This window comes from Homarus americanus, unplaced genomic scaffold (genome assembly GCF_018991925.1).
Source record: "Homarus americanus isolate GMGI-L3 unplaced genomic scaffold, GMGI_Hamer_2.0 scaffold10188, whole genome shotgun sequence".
Lineage (NCBI taxonomy): Eukaryota > Metazoa > Arthropoda > Malacostraca > Decapoda > Nephropidae > Homarus > Homarus americanus.
The window spans coordinates 59,207-81,008 of record NW_024741309.1 but is presented as its reverse complement, the minus strand read 5'-3'; the positions used below and the strand labels follow the sequence as shown (position 1 = coordinate 81,008).

General features: G+C 43.5%; 1 protein-coding gene across 14 annotated transcripts in view; it reads left to right on the top strand.

Moving 5' to 3' along the window:
* Positions 1-21,802, top strand: part of LOC121875834 (serine/threonine-protein kinase mig-15-like) — a 102,801-nt gene that overhangs the window by 54,537 nt on the left and 26,462 nt on the right. For 8 of the 14 annotated variants that reach the window (XM_042380542.1, XM_042380537.1, XM_042380541.1 and 5 more), the window contains exons 3-15: positions 7,337-7,393; positions 9,210-9,254; positions 10,199-10,328; positions 11,206-11,358; positions 13,483-13,632; positions 14,125-14,297; positions 14,575-14,692; positions 15,642-15,775; positions 16,147-16,382; positions 17,347-17,431; positions 18,327-18,347; positions 18,604-19,076; positions 21,153-21,211. In XM_042380542.1, coding sequence (XP_042236476.1) covers positions 7,337-7,393; positions 9,210-9,254; positions 10,199-10,328; positions 11,206-11,358; positions 13,483-13,632; positions 14,125-14,297; positions 14,575-14,692; positions 15,642-15,775; positions 16,147-16,382; positions 17,347-17,431; positions 18,327-18,347; positions 18,604-19,076; positions 21,153-21,211 — 1,834 coding nt within the window. Of the gene's footprint in view, positions 1-7,336; positions 7,394-9,209; positions 9,255-10,198; positions 10,329-11,205; positions 11,359-13,482; positions 13,633-14,124; positions 14,298-14,574; positions 14,693-15,641; positions 15,776-16,146; positions 16,383-17,346; positions 17,432-17,871; positions 17,893-18,326; positions 18,348-18,603; positions 19,077-21,152; positions 21,212-21,802 lie in introns of all 14 variants that reach the window. The other 6 variants (XM_042380543.1, XM_042380540.1, XM_042380535.1 and 3 more) reach the window with 3 other exon arrangements.

The window sequence follows — 21,802 nt, the reverse complement described above, 5'->3', positions numbered from 1 at the left end:
CCCTTCCCCCCCTCCTACCCCTCCCTCCCCTCCTCGGCTCTGGGTTCAGGGTCAAGATTCTCACTTAAAGCTTCGTAAGTTAATTTGTTCTTCTCTTCTCTCTGTTGTGATGTATGGTTCAGCTGCTGGCATCATTAAATCTTTGTTTTATAATTGGTCCAGCTGTATTAAACTCAAGTCTTCAATTCTCACCTGACCTGACCTAACAATCCTAATCACACAACAAACTGAAAGAGGTGGAGGTTGTATCTTCCCCCACCCCCCACCCACATCCCTCCTCCCTTCCTACCTTTCACCTCCACCCGTCCTCCCCAGTCTGGAGAGAAGTTGGGTAAACATCACAACAGCTGATGCCAGTGTTTACCTATCAGCTGATTCTCCTCCCCCCCACCCCTTTTCCTTCCTTCTTCCCCCCTCCCTCCGAATGACCTATGACGTCAGCTGACAGAGCCTCATGACTTCCCGCCGTTACAGGTACACCAGCAGGGAGGCGAGGGGCCCTACTAGCCGGGTTCTGGGGTTCTACTAGCCGGGTTCTGGGGTGCTACTACCCGGGTTCTGAGGTTTTATAGCCGGGTTCTGAGGGTGCTACTACCCGGGTTCTGAGGTTTTACTAGCCGGGTTCTGGGATCTATAGCCGGGTTCTGGGATCCACCGGGTTCTGGGGATCCTACTAACCGGGTTCTGGGGATCCTACTAGCCGGGTTCTGAGAATCATACTAGCCGGGTTCTGAGGTGCTACTACCGGTTCTGGGGTTCTATGCCGGGTTCTGGGATCTCTAGGGTTCTGGGATCTATAACCGGGTTCTGGGGATCTAGCCGTTCTGGGATCAACGGGTTCTGGGGATCACTAGCGGGTTCTGAGAATCATACTAGCCGGGTTCTGGGGTGCCTACGGGTTCTGAGTTTCTACTAGCCGGGTTCTGGGGATCCTACTAGCCGGGTTCTGGGGATCCTACTAGCCGGTTCTGGGGATCTAGCCGGGTTCTGGGATCCTACTAGTTCTGGGGATCACTAGCCGGTCGGAATCCTACAGCCGGGTTCTGAGGTTTACACCGGGTTCTGAGGGTTCTACTAGCCGGGTTCTGGGATCCTACTAACCGGGTTCTGAGGGTTTTGTGCTGTAGACGACCTATTGTGTTTATCTGTTACTGATAAGTCGCTGTGAGTCAGGGGCTCTGGGGTGGTGGGCAGTAGTGGTGGTAGAAGCAGTAGTGGGTAATGATGGTGATGTAGTACTGTGTGGTAGTAGTGTAGTAGTGGTGGTAGAAGCAGTAGTGGAGGTAATGATGGTGATAGTAGTACTGGTGGTGGTGGTGGTAGTAGTAGTAGTAGTAGTAGTGGTGGTAGTGGAGGGTGTAGTAGTAGTTAGTAGTAGTAGTAATGGTAGTAGTCTAGGTCCTTGGATGTTCCTTCCTCCCCCTCCCCTCCACACAGAGTAACCCCCCCTCCCCCACCCTCACTGCCCCGGACATAGCTAGCGTGTGAGCCAGCCAGCCAGCCACTTATGACACTGTGTCCACTGACAAAGATGATGAATTGGGAGTGGTGACTTGATGAATAGATACCGTACTAACTTGGTTTTGTCATCATCATCATCATCATCATCATCATCATCATCATCATCATCATATTTACACAGTATATCATGTTAATTAAACCGACACATGAAGATTAGCACCACCCATACACCGAGCTTATTTTTACCTTAACTGAGGGTGGGTGGTATTAGATCAGATCAGGTCATCTCTGTGTCGTAGGTCAAGTGAGTAAGGAAGAGGGGGGGGAGGGCAAGTGAGAATATTGAGTTGGTGGAGGAGGGCTGAAGGTAATAGAGGCCGGGTTGGAGGGAGGGAAGGTCGAGTTGGAGGGAGGGTAGGAGCGGGTTGGAGGGAGGAAGGTCGAGTTGGAGGTAGTGGAGGCCGGACTGGAGGTAGAGGATACCGGGTTGGAGGTAGTGGAGGCCGGACTGGAGGTAGAGGATCCCGGGTTGGAGGTAGTGGAGGCCGGACTGGAGGTAGAGGATACCGGGTTGGAGGTAGTGGAGGCCGGACTGGAGGGAGGAGAGGGCGGGTTCTTGGAGGGAGTAGTGGAGGCCGGGTTGGAGGTAGAGGATACCGGGTTGGAGGTAGTGGAGGCCGGACTGGAGGAGGGAGGAGAGGGGCGGAGTTGGAGGCAGTGGAGGCCGGGTTGGAGGGAATGCAGTAGGTCGGTCTGTAGGTACAGTAGACCCAGAGCTGGAGGTAGTGGAGGCCGGTCTGGAGGGATGAGAGGGCGGGTTGGAGCTGAGTGGAGGCCGGACTGGAGGAGGAGGCCGGGTTGGAGGTAGTGGAGGCCGGGTTGGAGCTAGTGGAGGCCGGACTGGAGGGAGGGAGAGGGCGGGTTGGAGGTAGTGGAGGCCGGGTTGGAGGTAGAGGATACCGGGTTGGAGGTAGTGGAGGCCGAGGTTGGAGATACAGTAGGTTCGGTCTGTAGGTACAGTAGACCAGAGCTGGAGGTAGTGGAGGCCGGTCTGGAGGTTTACAGGAGGCCAGGTGAGCACCATACAAGAGGCTGCCTCCTTTACTGCACCGTCTTGGGTCAATACAGGTTGTCGTATGGTTAAAGCTGGCTCTTCCTCCCCTCCACCTGTGGCCCTGGTGTCTGTCTATCTCTCTGTCTGTCTGTGTGTGTGTCTGTCTCTCTGCCTGTCTGTGTGTGTGTCCGTCTATCTCTCTGTCTGTCTCTCTGCCTGTCTGTGTGTGTCTGTCTGTCTGTCTGTCTGTCTGTCTGTGTGTGTGTGTGTGTGTGTCTGTCTGTCTGTCTGTGTGTGTCTGTCTGTCTGTCTGTCTGTCTGTGTGTGTGTGTGTGTGTGTGTCTGTCTGTCTGTGTGTGTGTCCGTAAACTGTCCACTTGTACACACTATACTTCTCATAAAGTAATAAATACAGTACAGTAAACCCCCCCCCTTTCCTCTCAATAGCGGACTTCTCAATAGTGGATATTCTCATTAACAGACTCCTCCCAATGATGGACAGGACTTGCCGCAATTAGTCCGGTATTGGGAGGGTTTACTGTACTTGAGTCTGGGAGGATCAGGAGACATGTGGGAAGTGTACTGAGAGACAGACGGACGGATGGATAGATTGACGGATAGACTGACAGATGGACGGAGAGATAGACGGATAGGCAGACAGACAGACGGACGGATAGACAGACAGACAGACGGACGGATGGATAGATTGACGGATAGACTGACAGATGGACGGATAGACAGACGGACGGACGGATAGACAGACAGACAGACAGACGGACGGAAGGACGGACAGATAGATAGATGGATAGACAGACGGACGGACGGATAGACAGACGAACAGACGGATGGATAGATTGACGGATAGACAGACAGACGGACGGATAGACAGACAGACAGACGGATGGATAGATTGACGGATAGACAGACAGACGGACGGATAGACAGACAGACAGACAGACAGACGGACGGCGGACGGACGGACAGATAGATGGATAGACAGACGGACGGGGAAGGTGTGGTGGGCCTCGTGTGTATTGTGTGTGGTGTTGTTTTGTCTTTTTGTTGTTGAGTGATTGCTGGTACAGGTGTTATGGAGTCTCTCTCTCTCTCTCTCTCTCTCTCTCTCTCTCTCTCTCTCTCTCTCTCTCTCTCTCTCTCTCTCTCTCTCTCTCTCTCTCTTTCTCTCTCTCTCTCTTTCTTTCTCTCTCTCTCTTTTCTTTCTCTCTTTCTCTCTCTCTCTCTCTCTCTCTCTCTCTCTCTCTCTCTCTCAGTGATGGCCAGACGGCTACACTACACCAGTATAAGGGGTCGTGTGAGTGGTGGTTCACACACACACACAGGTGAGTCTGGCCCCCTGGCAGGGTAGGTACCTGTCCAGTCACTTTACACAGCCCCGCACTGCTGGGTGTGTCGGTACGGAGCCCTGCAGTCTGTAGACGGGTGTACAGACAATGGAGGGCTGTACAGACGGTAGAAGGGTACATACTGTATATTTAGGGCCTGTTAGAAGTGGGGTCTGTTAACATAAGGACCCATTAGGACTAAGGCTGTGTTTGAACTGATGTCTTGGGACTTGATGTTCTATTCAGTACTGGCATACCTAACCTAACCCACCCAGGCTCTGTTAGAACTGGCGCGTACCGGAGCTAAGGTTGATGAGAAACTCTGATTTATTGGGAAGGGAGTTAAGTTAGGTGGAGGTAGGTTAGGTTAGATGAAGCCTTTTGTTGTGGGTCAGAGCTCTTCAGGACCCTCCCTCCCTCCCTCCCTAACTCATCAAGGTCGAGAAAACCTGCACTGAGAGAGAGAGAGAGAGAGAGAGAGAGAGAGAGAGAGAGAGAGAGAGAGAGAGAGAGAGAGAGAGACTACCTACACACGATGCTTTCCATTATTTCTTGTGGAAATTTTCGTAATCCAGAAAGATTTTCATAATTCGGATGGTTATCGTAATTCGGAAGTTTGTTTATAATTCAAGAGCATCCATGTATACCTGCCCGTAAATAACTATGTATACGTGTGCTGTATACCCCCTCCCACACAACTACAGCGTATTGGCCTTAAACTTATACAAAACGTCTACATCACAAAGGTCACACAACAGCCTTCATTAGTTTCCTCATATCCTTCACATAACTCCAGAACGGAAGATAGGAAGGGGCAGAGGCATCCAGACCTGACCTGTAACTGTATCGTGACCTGTAACTGTATCGTGACCTCTACCTGTAACTGTATCTTGACCTCTACCTGTAACTGTATCGTGACCTGTAACTGTACCTTGACCTGTAACTGTACCTTGACCTGTACCTGTAACTATATCGTGACCTGTACCTGTAACTGAATCGTGACCTGTACCTGTATCATAATAACCAGTGGGTGAGGTTAGGTGGATGTAGGTGGGTGAGGTTAGGTGGATGAATTAGGTGATGGTGAGGTAAGGTGAGGTGAGTGAATGAGTCAGTCAGTCAGTCAGGTGTAGGCCAGTCCTTGAGAGCGAGTGAGTCAGTTGTAGTGGACTCCCGGTCGTGTGGTAACTTCTCTCTACACTTTCATTTCCTATTTCCTGACCCTTCTGTCTCCTCCTCACCCCGTCTCCCTCTCCTCCCCCTTTCTTTTTTTCTCCCCACAGTCTCTCTCTCCCCCTCTCCCTCCTTCTCACAGTGTCTCTCTCTCTCTCCCTCCTTCTCTCCCTCCCTTCCTTCTCACAGTGTCTCTCTCTCCCTCCTTCTCACAGTCTCTCTCTCCTCTCTCGGTGCACGTCATCAGCTGTTATCTGGCCTTCAGCTTATCACTTGTTTTATCTACCTTGTCTTCCACGGTGTTCCCCTATCACACAGTGCCTGTCTTGGTGGCGCGAGGCTGTGCAGGAAGAGGGGGGAGCGGCGGGAGGAAGAGGGGGGAGCGGCGGGAGGAAGAGGGGGGTTAGCGGCAGGAGGAGGAGAGAAAGAGGGGGAGAAGGAGAGGGAGGAAAAGGATGTGTTATTATTATTATTATTATTATTATTATTATTATTATTATTATTATTATTATTATTATTACTGTCATTTTAATCTCTTGTTATTGTTTTGTTTTTGTTCGCACAGTCAACACAACACACTGCTCTTGTTGACAGTAGTTGGGGATAGTACTGTGGTGTGCTAGGAAGGTGTGGGCCTCATTAGATAGGGCAGGTAATGCTGGAATGTCCTGTTGGCTCTCTCTCTCTCTCTCTTCCCCAGGTGAACCACAGATGCGTAACTCGTTGGTGTGTGTGTGCGTGCATGTGTATGGGTGTGTGTGTGTAATAATAATAATAATAATAATAATAATAATAATAATAATAATAATAATAATTAACTGTTTATTGAAAGAGCTTGGCAGTCAGAAGGCTGAAAATATACAATTACATATTTGGGGAATGGGTTTCGAATTACAAATAATATACAAGTAACATAAGTGATACAAATAAGATATATAATAACTAGGTGGGGAAAAGCTCAAACTACAGTGCATTTCAACATAGTGACAGTGCAAGAAGTAGTATTTACTGGGAGTGAATACACTGGTTTATTACAAGTTATTGATAATATTTACAATGGTTGGGACTGGGCTGTTCTTATAGCGATCAGTTCGTGCACAATGGGCTGGATGCGGTTGTGGTGTCGAACAGCAATTCTCGGGCTAGGGATCTCAGGTGGTAGTAGGAGCCGGTGTCGAGGATGGTGTAGAAGCTTCTTACCAAATTTGCAGATGAGGTCGTGGTGATGGTCAGTGAGAGTCGAAAGGGTCAGTGTGTTGAGCGCTTCTTGATATGTGGAGTAGGAAGGGGAGAGAATAATCTTGCATGCCCTCTTTTGAACTTTTTCTAGGTGTTTACGTTGTGTGGCATTTAGGGAGGAAGACCAGGTGGGGGAGGCATAGGTGAGCTTGGGAAGTATGAATGTTGTGTAAACACTGAGGAGCTCGGGTGCAGGAACTCCGAGGGACTTGAGTCGGCGGAGGAGGTGGAGACGGAAACTGGAGTATTTGACAACTTCACTGACGTGTGGTTTCCAATTTAGTTTGTTGTCTATGGGTGGGTGAGAGAGAGAGAGAGAGAGAGGTAAGGAGAGATTGAGGGGAGATAATGGCAAACATCCTGAAGGAGGGAGATGACTTCGCCCACGCCCTCACGACACCTTATCACCCCCACCCTCCCTCTCTTCCCCCCACTCCCCCTCCCACACACCCCCTCCTTGGCCCCCCCCCCCTCCTCCTTGCTGGGGTGCCTAATCTTAACGTGTTTAGGTTAGGGTCAGAAGGTCAAACAGTTCCAATATTAGGTGGCACTGCCGGTCGGAAGGTCAGTTGGCACCCAGACCCCGTGTGTGTGTGTGTGTGTGTGTGTGTGCGTGTGCGTGTGTGTGTGTGTGTGCGTGTGTGTGTGTGTACAGTGCCATCGTGTGGGGCCAGAAGACGGTGGGGAAATGTTGTGGTAGATAAACAAGTAAACAAGGCAAGAGATGAGTAATGATGTTTGTTTGTTTTTCTCTTCCATAGTGACAAGTAAACAAGACGAGGAATGACTAATGTGTTTGTTTGTTTGTTTGTTTTTGTTCCATAGTGACAAGTAAACAAGACGAGGAATGACTAATGTGTTTGTTTGTTTGTTTTTCTCTTCCATAGTGACAAGTAAACAAGACGAGGAATGACTAATGTGTTTGTTTGTTTGTTTGTTTTTGTTCCATAGTGACAAGTAAACAAGACGAGGAATGACTAATGTGTTTGTTTGTTTGTTTTTACTCGTATAGTGATAAGTAAAACAAGTAAACAAGGCTAATATGTTTGTTTGTTTCTCTCAACAGGGACGACACACCAAGACGGGTCAGCTGGCCGCCATCAAGGTTATGGACGTCACAGAGGTAAGGCAACCTAACCTAACCTAACCTAACCTAACCTAACCTAACCTAACGTCATCATCTCTCTCTCTCTCTCTCTCTCGTCTTCCGGTGATCTTTTGCTGCCATTTAAATCATTCTCTTTATTATGTCATTGTTGAAGTATGAGAGAGAGAGAGAGAGAGAGAGAGAGAGAGAGAGAGAGAGAGAGAGAGAGAGAGAGAGAGAGTACTCCCATATACCGACAGTCCATGAAGGCGGCGCTGACGGTGGTGGTGTGGGTGGCGGCGCTGACGGTGGTGGTGGGTGGCGGCGCTGACGGTGGTGGTGTGGGTGGCGGCGCTGACGGTGGTGGTGTGGCGGCGCTGACGGTGGTGGTGTGGCGGCGCTGACGGTGGTGGTGTGGTTGGCGGTGCTGACGGAGGCGTGGTGTGGGTGGCGGCGCTGACGGTGGTTGGTGGGTGGCAGCGCTGACGATGGTGGTGTGGGTGGCGGTGCTGACGGAGGCGTGGTGGGAGCGTGGGAAGCTCGCCCGCCGCTGGCCCTGAAGAAATAACAGTACAGATGTATTCATAACAAGCGTGTGTGCAGCTCTCACCTGCCCTCACTAATGGAGAGTTTGCATAATACCTGTACACCTTCACCTGTATCTTATTATTATTGTTTTTGACGAAGTGTGTGTGTGTGTGTGTGTGTGTGTGTGTGTGTGTGTGTGTGTGTGTGTGTGTGTGTGTGTGTGTGTGTGTGTGTGTGTGTGGATTAAAAGATACACGAAAGAAAAATAGCGATTTAAAGGTGATAATATACAAGATTCATTGAGAGAGAGAGAGAGAGAGAGAGAGAGAGAGACTGACCCTGGAAATGCCAAACACCATCTCGTTGTACGTGTGTGGATACTTGAGGTGTGTGTGTGCTGTCTCGTGATCGTGGTGTTTTTCTTCTCTCCCTCACCAGGTAGAATATGGTCCATTGTGTTGGTCCGGTCCACCGTTTAAAAATGCTGAGTCGTGAGAGAGAGAGAGAGAGAGAGAGAGAGAGAGAGAGAGATCCTGGTCTTGGTGTTAGTGAGGAACCCGACGTCCTTGTCCACCGTGGGAGTGATTGCTGAGGCTGACGGGGGCTTAGATGGATGGATGGATGGATTGATTAAATGGATAGATTATTGGTATTGTAGATAGATAGGTAGATAGATATTCATTAAAAGTTCACAATACAGATAGACAGTGCAGATATCCGTGTGTGTGTGTGGGTGGGGTGTGTGGGGTGGGTGGGTGGGGTGTGGTGGTGGGTAGAAGCAGCGAATCTACCAATCCCTGAACTTTAAAAACATATAACTCCCTCATCCCTCCCCCTACCCTCCTCCCAACCCCCTCATCCCTTATCCCCTCATCCCCTGCCCCTTACACCCCCTAAAATACTGATAAAAATATATATATATATAAAAAATTAGGTGTTGGGGGGGGGGGGGTTTAGAGAGATATATATATACATAGATCTCTCTTGTAAATCTTAACTTTTTTGTTTTTTATTCAATATGTTTCAATTTAACCAGACAGACACGTGGATTTTAAAGACTGCCATAGACTCTCTGGGTACACCTGCAAGGGAATAGTCCATTATGTATACAAGGGTGGAAAGGGAGTTAAATGAGAGGGGGGGGGGCTTCAAACACTACTAACAGTATTTTAAAGCTTTAGTCGTGTGTGTGTGTGTGTGCATGGTAATAATGCATCGTTCATTCGGCCATAATTTCCACAACATGGACGTGTTCAACATTACCAATGACCGTCAATAATGTTAAAAACTTTTGTCACTAATGGTTTAAATTTTCTCTTTCCAGGACGAAGAGGAAGAAATCAAACTGGAGATAAACGTCCTTAAAAAGGTGAGGAGTGGGTAAACAATGACTGAGACCATCGAGATTTAGCTCAGGCCACCGAGGTCTAGCCCAGGCCCCCGCGGTCTAGCCCAGGCCCCCGAGGTCTAGCCCAGGCCCCCGAGGTCTAGCCCAGGCCCCCGAGGTCTAGCCCAGGCCCCCGAGGCTCCAGGCCAGCCTCCAGGCCCCCGCTGGCCCAGCCGTCCAGGCCCCCGAGGTCAGGGGGCAAGTGCAGGCCCCTCGAGGTCTGGGGTGCGCAGAGTTCCCCGGCGGCCCAGCCCAGGCCCCCCGAGGCTCAATCCAGGCCACCGAGGCTCCAGCCCAGGCCCCCTCGAGAGGTTCAGCCCAGGCCCCCGGAAACCCAGCCCAGGCCACCGGTGGCCCAGTCCAGGCCCCCGAGGCCCAGTCACAACCGGTGTCTAGTTCAGGTTTAGCCCAAAACTTTTATAGGGGTATTGTGTATATTTTACAAGTTGATATTATGAAAGTCATCCTGAGACCAATATGTATTCCTCACTTTGTTGTTATATATAGTATTGTTACATGCCATTGGAAGCCTTCTGGAAAAAAAAAAATTTACATCAGATTTGTTATTTACCTGGAGTAAAGATGGAATTTGTCTTAACTTGAGGTGCAATACAAGGGCTTGGTTCCCACGACATGTTATTTTGGTCTAGTTATTAGCTACATGTCTCCGCAAAAATTATGACAGTACTGTACACTTGCTAGTAAAAATCCCGTCGTCTCATTTATATCCTCGTGAATCCAGAGAGACCTGTTTAGGTTTCACAGGCGAGACTAGAGGACTTTTGTTGGTGAGTGTACTACATATAATCATAAAATCTTCAAAATATTGTACATATATAGGCTACAGTACTCGTCTTATTCAAATATTCCCCACTACTCTATTTCACGTTGCTTGACATAATACTCACATTGCCGTTTTGTTTCAGTTCTCTCACCACCGCAACATCGCTACATACTATGGTGCCTTCATCAAGAAATCCCCTCCTGGGAAAGATGATCAGCTGTGGCTGGTGATGGAATATTGTGGGGCAGGTTCTGTCACCGACCTCGTCAAATGTAAGCTTAACCCTGGCGGTGTTATTTATGTTCTTAGCCACTTGCTCGCCTCATCTTTCATCACCACTGCATTCATTCTCTCTCCTTTCTCATGCACACCTTTATCTTTTCTTTTTTTCTCATGAACTCTTTTTATCTTCTCTCTCTTTTGGTATCTTCTGTTTCATTAATCCTCTCCTGCTGTTATGTGAGGTGGATCATGGGGTACAATATCCATCATAGAAGTGGGGCAATGACCCAAGGGAGTCAGGTGCAAAACATAGAAGTTAGTGTACTATATTCAAGGCAGGAGCTAGGTGGTATTATATTCCCCAGTGTATTTTGTGTTTTTATTTGCCATTATCCAGACTGTCTCAAAAAAATAAAAGAAATAGAAAAATAAAGAAGAATGTATACTCACTGCCTTACAGATATTTGTAGCGATCGCTTGAATGCCCGTATTACAACGGCGACATTGTCCTTCGCTCGTGGGTGACCTCGCACATCAAGTGAGGACAATGTTCCTGTTGTAATGTAAGCAGTCATGCACTACCCATGGAAATCTGTAAGGCGGGGGTGGGGTGTGTATGCATTTTTTTTCTGAGACACTCTGTATTTAGCAACAAGACGATGTGAGGTGTTTTAGTGCATAGTATTTGTCTCTTGTTTACCCCATGTACAGTGTAGCACAACAAGAGTGGATATGATAATTGTCGTCCTTGAATTTTATTGCTATGTGCTGTAATTATTATAGTACTGTACTGTACAGGTATTACATTTATTACTACAGTAGCTATATAATCTTTAATGTGTAATGATAATGTGTTCACCTTTTTTTCCCACTCTTGTGTGTTATTTCCTGGTTTGTGTTTTATCATATTTCTCATTATTTTCACAGCCACCAAGGGCCAGAGTTTAAAAGAAGAATGGATTGCATACATTTCCCGGGAGATCCTTCGTGGTCTGTCTCATCTACATGCAAGTAAAGTCATCCATAGGGACATAAAAGGCCAAAATGTACTCCTCACAGATAATGCAGAAGTTAAATTAGGTAAGTTGTCCACGAGTTAAAGTTGACAGAGAGGGATACAGTAGTGTAGTGTGTAGTATAGTGTAGTGTAGTGTAGTGTTGTGTAGTGTAGTGGTGCCTCAGCTTCTGTAATATACTGTACTGTTATTTGTAGGTGTTGAAGCCAGACTGTTCTCCCTGTGTGTTCGTCATATAGAAGCATAAGAGCTGATGATGAGTACAATTCTGACGGTCATTTGAACTCCTGAAGGTGTTAGTTTTCTCTTGATTAAAAAAAAATAAGTAAATAGACTCCCACTTGACTCCACTTTACGGGTAGTTAGTGTGTGTGTGTAAGATATGTTAATTATCAAACACTTACATGATAAATGGTCTTAATTAAACATGATAAATGAGGATCTTAATTATTGTACAGCACAGTGTAGTTGTAAGCTGTCATTCTATCTGTCCTTAACATAAACTGATGGTACTGTGATAAAAAAAAAGCACCATTGCATTGCTTATAACTCAAATATAAAACAACATATTTACATGTACATAAAGATAAACAGTAAGGATTAACGTGAATACTGTAGTACCCGGTAAGTGTTGTATTCCACCACCTGACTGGCATGTCTGTATTGAAATGTAAATCACAAACCTCATATGGTAGAGAAATTACTCCCTTTCTTCACTAAATAATAATGAAAGTTCAGTATATTCCTTAGCTTTATTCGTTCATCTGTGTCATATCATCTTACAAAAGTGTAATAAACATTTTTGAATTTGGCACAGGTGAATGAACAACAACTTAACATTGGAGTGTATTATGTACACCCATAGTCTCCTAAAATCACTATATTCATTTCTATGTATGTAATGTGTATGACCAGGTAACAAATACAGGATATACACAATACATAATATACCTACATGTGTCTTGTGTAATTAGAATTCGTGTTTCTAATTTATTTTAACAACTGTGAATTCTGTTTTTTTTTTTCGTGATTGTAGAAAGTCTTTATCACTACTGTAGAGAGTTCACTGTCTGGTATAATCCCTTCTCTTTTTCATGTTGTTCACCCTTCAGCTGTCATCACACACACAATTGAAAAACCAAGAAACTAATAATGGACAACAAGACATAAATGGAATTGTGACTTGTTACTATAGGTCATGAGGGAGGCTCAGCTCGGCTCTTATGTCAGTGTTCTGTTGTTCTGTTTGGAAAATATATCTATATTAAGGAACTGTCAAGAGATGATGTTGTGCCTGCATGAATACTCGAGGGATTTACACGTGGGAGATGGTCACTCTTTCACTTGTTTTGTACGGAATCTCAGTGATGGGAAGTAATTGTGGATAATGTAGTGAAAGACGAGTGTAGAAAGTGATGGGAAAGGGGCAAGACAAGAAGTAGAAAATTATATCCACACTATTTTATTCACATCCTCAGCAGTCATGGGTAGTATGTACAGTTATGGGTATTATGTACAGTCATGGGCAGTATGTACAGTAATGGGCAGTATGTACAGTCATGGGCAGTATGTACAATCATGGGCAGTATGTTAACAGTGAATCCTGAGCCTCCAAGCTGTTACTCACACTTAGGAATCGGAGTTTATCTTACAGACTTACAAAACGGTACCTCCAACTTTTATGTAACTTCTCAAGTATACTGTACCTTTACATTCCTACCATTCATTAACCTTCTGTATTGCTTTACGAAGTAACTCACCCAGGCATGTGGTATAAATTTAATTCACCAAACTCTCAACACAAGTAGTGAAGGAATATAGTGAAACCTCGACATAATAGACTTTCATCTCCATATAGGCCGTTAAATATAAGTTTCACTGTCTCCTTTAATGACTTTACCTTAACCTTCAGTAATGTCCCCCAACCACCTGCCACTGTTAGGTCACGGACTGCACTCTTCTTTTGGCAGCTTTCAATACTGTCCACACAGTCTAAAAACACACATTCTTGCTACAATTTCAATTTGTTCACATTAGGTAACTTGAATTAGTGTCTCTTGCATAATTGATTTTTGTATCCGTTTTTTTTTAAGTGAAACGAGAGAATAAAAACTTTATCTTCATCGTCATAATCATCATTGTTTTCCTGCCATTGTCCACACTTCATCATTTTATTGTTTCTTTGCAGTTGATTTTGGTGTTAGTGCCCAATTGGACAGGACTATAGGAAGACGGAATACATTTATTGGTACTCCATATTGGATGGCCCCTGAAGTTATTGCCTGTGATGAAAACCCTGAAGCTACGTATGACAACCGTAGTGACCTGTGGAGTTTAGGTAAGGCACGTCATGTTCTGTCACGAAGCATGGTCAAGTTTTTGTCACGAACCATGGCCAAGGATTCTTAGTATCGGTAAACGCTGTGAAAGTAATTTAATTTCAAACTCTCACTTGCAATGACCCAATCCTGCTGATATATGTTTTTAGATTGTGAAGTTACCTTAATTTATAATGTTTACAATTGCAGTGGTCTAAGTGTGTGCTGGAATATTATGTGTAGAATAACAACATAACACAATCCATTGGCTAACTTTTTCTCTTTTAAAATATCTTATTGTTTTGAAATGAACCAAGTTTTATTGCAGTTTAAATCCTCTTTTTTTATTTTTCTTAGAACATAGATAGTAATTTACCAAAAGTTTTAAGGACACATTACAGTATGGTGATCTAATAATGAGTAGCAGAGTGTGTGTGTGTTCAGTTAGAAAGAGTGTGTGTCTGTAGGAAGCATTGGTGAAATTTAAACTTACGGTTCGTCTTCTGTTACAGGTATTACAGCTTTAGAAATGGCAGAATCCCAACCTCCACTGTGTGATATGCACCCCATGCGTGCTCTGTTCCTAATCCCTCGTAACCCTCCCCCACGTTTCAAGAATGGTAAAAAGTGGAGTAAGAAGTTCCACTCCTTCATTGACAGCGTCCTGGTCAAAGATTATCATCAGGTAAAGGACTTCTGTTTGTGTACTAGGTCATGGCTCTTCATATTAACCGTTCCTCACCATAATTAAGTTAACACTTTATCCATCCATCTCTGTCTGTTTAGGATGGCTTGTTTTCTCTACGACTGATGTAGAACTTTCCATAGATAGTACAGTCATTTTTGGATTTACAGCTGAGTGAAAATGGAAAGATGGAAAGGGAAATGGGTATATGAAAACATTGATGAGTGTTTGTCCCATAAATAATAACTGATACAGTACATTGTTTTTTGGTCCACAGAGAACGTATACAGACCAACTCTTGAAACATCCATTTATTCGGGACCAGCCTACAGAACGACAAGTACGAATTCAACTAAAGGATCACATAGACAGATGCAAGAAGCACAAGCAAAAAGGTAAAACAGTAATTTTAAAATCATAAATATTATATTATAGTCTTATAAAAGAATCATTAGCATATTTTTTGATCAGGTTATTTGGTGATAGTATTCCACCCAGTGAAGGAGAGAGATACGTAACTCAACAAGTTTTTTATGAATTTGAATAAAGTCCACGTTTTGACCTCGTGTGTCCAAAGTCTTAAACATATGTTATCACTACCATCATTCTCCTCTCGACCACATTCAAGTATTGTAATAAAAAAACAATTTAATAATGGATTAACTTACTGTAATGTTGATCTTTTGGTGTAGCTGCCATATCATCCCTCACATCCTTCATTAACCAGTGGTCATTAAACATAACCCCTTGAACCAGAGTGACACTGACCAAGATTTATATTATTGAATAGTCTTGTCTAGTCTTCTGTTTATGGTCATCCTTCATAACTTCTTCAGTACATCTCCTTAGCTCCTTACACTCTGGTCATCGTGACTTGGATAACAACAAGCAAGAGAAATCAAGTGCTGCTATTTGTAGTAGCTGCTGAGGTGATCAAAAGTGGTTGGAGATTTTAAATTATACTGTATTATGATCTTGCCTAAAGTGATTTCTTTTTGGTCCATACCTAGTGTTAAGGTCAAAGTTGACACAATAATGTTTTGGAAACCTAACCTAACCTAACCCAAGTTCACGGGTTTAAGTAAGCACAACTCTGATGTTTAAGACCATAGCCACACAGTAATCATAGGTTCCAAAAGACTATGTTAGGCTGGTTTTGAACTCCAGATGTTACAGTCATTATGAAATACTCTTGTCATTTTATCTGATTGTATTCTGTATCACAAGAGGTTGGCAGCTCATGACTTTTCCCCGTAAATGGAAACTGTATTTTGGCTGTGATTTTATAGTAGATTTTGTTTCCCTCGTATTAATGTGCACAAAATGTCACTTGCCCACTAACAGCAGACAGACAAGAGACCTTCAGCTACAGTGGCTCAGACAATGAGGAAGAAGAGACAACACAAGCTGGTGAACCCTCTTCCATCATTCAGGCTCCTGCGGGTGATACTCTTAGACGGAATTTCATGCAAATCCAGGTAAGCTTCTTGTGTGTATGTGTATGTATTCATGTGTGTATGTATGCATGTATGGGTTTGTTCTTGCATACTTCAAGGGAATCAGGAAGTTTTAGCAAGGAATTTAATTAGTAAACCAGTGGGGTAGTCAGAATTAAACCTTAATGGATGATGCCCTAGGTGAGTGCTGAGTTATCTTTCACAAATGTCAACAGAACATAATCACCCTCAGTGCTATTGGGTTTTTGTCTAGAAGAATCTTATGGGATGTGAATGAGATTGTTTTTGAACCACTGGAGTTTGTTCATGAACCATAGAGCTGCATAAGGATATGGATAGGTAGAGAAGTAGTGTAATTCGTCACTGTACTGAATTTTTAACGCCATCATCAGGAACACCAGCGAAACGGCGGAAAGAAGGATAAGGAAGAAATCCCTGAACCCGGTCCTCCGGCAAGACCGGCTCTTCCATCTCGATTGCTCGGCCAAGAGCAACCTCCTCCTCAACGCCCTCTTCCTCCTCCACCACAAGCACGAGAACACCACCAGCCAGCAGCACACAAACCAGCCACACCTCCACAGCACCATCCTAGGGACCATCGTGAACATCGTGACCACCGGGAACACAGGTCAGAGGTCATTGCCGGTTTTTGTCTTGATGGGGTCTTATAAATCAGACATAACATAATGTAGAGTGAGTTGTCCTTCAGCAAACAAATTTATATAAAACCAAGCTAGACCATCACTCCCATCGATGATTAGGACAAACAGCATAAGGGCATAAGAGTTCAAAGGTATGGTTAACTCTGATATATTGTCTCAAGATGACTATGAGTTTGGAGTTTGTGAGATTGGTTTATCTAGCTAGTTTCATTCTTGTTATAATGTAATTAACAGCAACAGTACAGAAGTATTCAAACTACAGCATAGGGTTTGTTTATTGTGAATAGGCTGTAGAAGAATTAGGTAACTGTAGTTTTACTTGTAATAAGGTGAATAAATAGAGTGGATTCTTTATGTAAATATCTGTAAGAGTTTGAGTCACAGGAAAATAGGCTGCATTTGACCTTATCATTGTGAATTGTGGTACTGTATGTAGAATAAAAGTTTATGGTGTGTTTTTTAGGTATGTCAGTGCACTCAGTGAATAAAGGCTAAATCAGTGTTTTGGTTGGGATGAAAGTTTGAGCAGTTGGTTGATGGTCAGAGTTGGGAGTTTCACAGACATGTTTAAATTCATTACAGATCTTGACAATCTTTTTTTCAGTGTGTCAGAATAAGTTGTGGAAGTGAACTTTGACAAAGGTCCTATAAATACACTGTAGGATTGAGGGGTTTCCAGATCAGTAACTATTTTGTGTGTGCATGCGTGTGTGATGTCTCCAGCCTCCCTGCCTTAATTGGATAAAAGTTTTGTAAAGAAATGAAGACACTCAGGAGGGCTATGTGACCCTGGCAGATGCTGTACCTGTTTTGATTTTTACCACAACATCCAGTCATGGCATCATTGTTTTCACCATCCTGCCCATTTGTTCACACATTATGTTTGTAGGTAGTTGAGCATTACTGATTAGTTGACATACTGTACCGCAGGGAGCATAGAGACCAGAGGGAGCAGCGTAACCCTCACATGGTAAAGCCGCCACAGCCAACCCAAGCACAAGCCAGAAAACCTGAGGTATGTGGTCGGCTTATTGTCCTCTCTACCCATTTTATTTGAATAGTTTTTCTTACTAATAAATGTTTTGGAAATAAATTAACTAATGGGGAAGTTAGCTACTTAGAATGCTATTGCTATGCTTTTTAGAGCTACTCACACTAATACTTATTACTGGTTATGATATAAACATTAGACTTAGGTAAGACTGTAGTACTTGGTGTGAATCTTCCTAGTTAAAGGCCACAACAGTTATTGGGGTTTTAAGTTAAGTTGTGTAAATGGTGGAAGGTGTAATACAATCAAGCTGTGTTTTGTTATACTATACTGTACACATATCATCTCAATTGGATTATCTCATTTTTCATTATATTTTTATTATGTGTGAAATAAACATTAGGATATTATGTGTGGGATGAATGATGTACAGTTTTTGATGAGGTCCCCATGTTTGTCCACAGTGTGATATCTCTGTACTGTTTGTAAGTGGCCCACCAGTCTTCCCCTATACGCATGCCTGTGGGGGCTTTATGCCACAGTTTACCCTGACTCTTGTTAGTTAGTTTAACAAAATATCTCAAGTGTCATCCCAAAATTTTGTAGAGGGAGGGACAACTGGTAGCATTGTTAAAATTATTATAATTATTATTTTTTTTTTCATAGATAAAATTTTCACATTAACTGTTGTTTATGCGTGCTTCTAAAGGCATCGTCAATTTTTTTTATACATTTTTAAAGTTCTCTTCAGGGTGGACGTTAGATGTGCCAACTTGGAGCATGGCTTTTGAATGTATTTAATACCTTCAACTGATTCAGTGTGTTACTCGTTATGTTTAGTTGAGTTATGCATGAGAAGCTACTAACTGGTTTGTTTTTCTTATGTTTCATAATGCTTGGTGTCCTTTGTTGTGGGCAGCCTCACCCTCGGAGGTTGGAGGTTAGTGATAACTCGAGCACACACTTTGCATCCCTATGCTTGTGACCTTCAGTCTATACTTACAAAAGTTTACCTTCGTTTATTTGCACTATAGTCTGTTAAGGGATAAAGGGAAATTCTTTTGGTTCATACAATTGAGCTGTGGCATGAAAAAATACTCCACAATATATTGTAGTTTAGTTTGAATACATTTTGAATATTATTTTGTTTGTGCAACTGAAATTTTGTATATAATTAATTTTTAATTGGACTGCAGGACTTGGACATGCTTGCTCAACACCTCAATGAGCTTGGGGCAGTCGCTAATGACAACAGAGATCGAGACAGAGAAAGAGAAAGAGAAAGAGAACGAGAACGAGAAAGAGAACGAGAAAGAGAAAGAAACGAAAGAGAGCGTGCAGAGAGAAATGATCGGGAGAGAGCAGACCGAGACCGAGCCGAGAGAGACAGGGAGCGTGAGAGAGCAGAGAGAGACCGTGAGAGGGAGCGCGAACGAGAGAGAGAGCGCGAGCGGGAACGGGAACGAGAACGAGAGAGGGAACGGGAACGCGAACGAGAGAGGGAACGGGAGCGACGAGAACAAGAAAAGAGTCGTCAGAACGGTGGAGGCAGCAAGCACGAGTCGCCAGCTCCGCCAGCACTCATAGAAGAAGATTCCAGTGACGAGGATGACGAAGGCCGTATGAGAAATGACGGGACCCTTCTTGCATCTGACCCACCAAAGCCACTGTAAGTCATCTGTCTTAGATTTTACTAATTTGAATATATACAGCTTGGGAACGTAGATTGACGTATATCGTTTTGTGTAATTGTTGAAATATTTGTGCTTTTTGCGGAATATCAGACTTTGAAATATAACTAAAACTATGATTGGTAATTAATATTGTAGAGATCCTTATTTCTTTCTGTATTTAAATCCCTAAGTGTTGTAGTTAACTTAGTATCTACTATACCTTCCAGCAGCTTGGGCTCTGACTAATGCATATTATGTGTGTTTTAACATTTGGGAACTAACAAAAGACATAAGAAAACAGGGTCAGCCATGTGCACCTAAGTATAATACCCTCCTTGCCACCCCTGTATTGTCACTTTGTTTTATTTCTCGACAATGAAACTATTGGGCAGTGTTGGGATTAAGTGGGCAGGGAATGGGATTTTCTTATGCATAGATGCTTGGCACCAGTGTTCTTGACCTTTCTGTAAGTTTTCCCTGCTGATTTTTTTGTCTTAATTAGATACCTGTACCTGTATATATATAAAACTGGGTTTGGATAGACATAGTTGGCTTCAGTCACATCAAATGCTTTCTGTGTGTGTAAGAGAAAAACAATGGCCTGTACTCTAAAACTGCATTCCTGCATCATCACTCCATTTCATAATTTTTTGGGGCGTAAATGCTTCACACCGTCTTTTCAGTAGCCATCTTAAGGAAGTTTTAACTGTAGCTTTGATATTGCATGAAACCTTCTGTCCTTGTCTTGCTGTTTTTGGTCTTAGAATTTAGCAAACTTAAAATTTTGTTCTGTAGCAAGAAGTTAAACGTTTGTTGTCCTTTTAGTTTCCTTATAATGCATAGGCACTTAAAAACTGAAAGAAACACTAAAGGAGCTAATTATATTGAACATCAGTTTGGAGGATATCATGGAATAACATGTAGTAGGCCGCCTTATGCAAATACCCCTGCTGTCTGTTGTCTGGACGCGATGACTCTTGAGGAGGGACAGTAGTTCTCTCAGGAAACTGGATGTGAATGATGATAAACAAAATCTTATCTAATTATTTTAACCGGGGACTCTGGGTGTTTGGAGATGTGTCACTACTTCAAGTATGTGCTGACACGTGGGCTCTAGTTTAATTATGAAATTATCGGTCTTGGTAATATGATATCGATTTCTGTCGTTGGTGGTGCTGCCAAGAACGCATTTTGTATCAGCGTATCAGAATCTATGGATTGCATTGAGCTGAAAGAGGCCGTGGGATTATTGTTTGTCTGTTATCTTTAATGCTCTCCCACTCTTATTTGAGGTGGATCAAGGGAGTTTACTACACTGCAACCCTAAAGAGGAGAAAGTGTTGTGAGACGAGGGTATAACTTGATAGTAATGGGCTAAGACACAGTACAAGTATCCATATGTGTCCCTTCACCAACATCCCCAAGGACAGTACATGAAGTGAATCATAGCCTTAACATTGATTCACAGAGCTTCATGTTAGGATACTATATCTTGTGAATTACTAGTATAGAAAAGGAGTAATGAAGTGTATTTACAACAACCAAGATACAGATTGTACGCCAGGAAGTCACACAATAAGGAGATATTCTAAACCAGATCATCATTCTTGAGGTAAAGAGCTGTGATTGTGAGTAATAACAGGCAGCTAGTACTATACATCTTAAGAGTCATAGCATTGTTGTTAGTGACTTACGGAATAGAGCAATGATTTGCATCTCCATTGGATCCTTTTAAAGTGCCAGCAGGTTAGATGTTAAAGGTCCAGTTGTAAAATTCATTCTTATTATTACTTTCGATTTTTCATAATATAATTTGGATCGTTTCTGCCCTAACTTATTTTGGCTTGTCATTAAAAGTTGTTTACTTCACTCTGATTGGTTAATGCATTTTATTTATTTACTATTAGCATCCACAAGTTTTCGGAGATAATTCTAAATTCTAAATAAGAATTTAAATGTGCATAAAGTAGCTTTAACTTGTAGCTGTGCATGCCCTCTGGTGTTTGGTGTGGATGCCAATAACCCACTAACGCACTAACGGGCCAAATTTCCACTCTTCCCCTGCTAAACAGGTTCGACTATTCCACTTTCAGGCCTGCAGAGGGCGCCCTTCCACACACCGCACTACAAGGTGAGTTAAAGACGAACCATTCAGTGTTTCTGATCTAGAAGCTCAACTCCAAAGAAAATCAGCTAAGTTGATGGATACTTTTGGCTTTGGTTTTGTATAGAAATAACTTGTACTGTATATGTTGAAAGTATTTAGTGTTACCCCCAACTAGGGAAACATTATTAGCTCAAGGGTTAGAACATTAACCATGTACACAAAGGGTCCCAGGCTCAGTTCCCAGGTGAGGAAGAGGACGAGGTAATCCCTATGTATATACAGTAGCGTGTGTGCAGTCAGCAGTAAAATGAGTACACTAGGTGTATGGTGACCCAGTAGCAGCTAGATGCTAAAAGTCAGGAGATGAGCACCTTTAAAGGCACCCACATCATAATAGGAAAAAACCTGTATATCTTAACTAATTGGGACCGAGAAAAGGGTGAATAAGCAAGAATGGTGAATACTGGGAAAAAAATACTAGCTGTTTAAATAGAAAAACTATTGCCAGTGCTTTGTTTGCACTTATAAGACTAATTATATCTTGAGGCAAGGGTATGTTGTTCATATGCTGAATTCATAACAGGCAAACGTATGCTTTTGATCACCTGAAATACA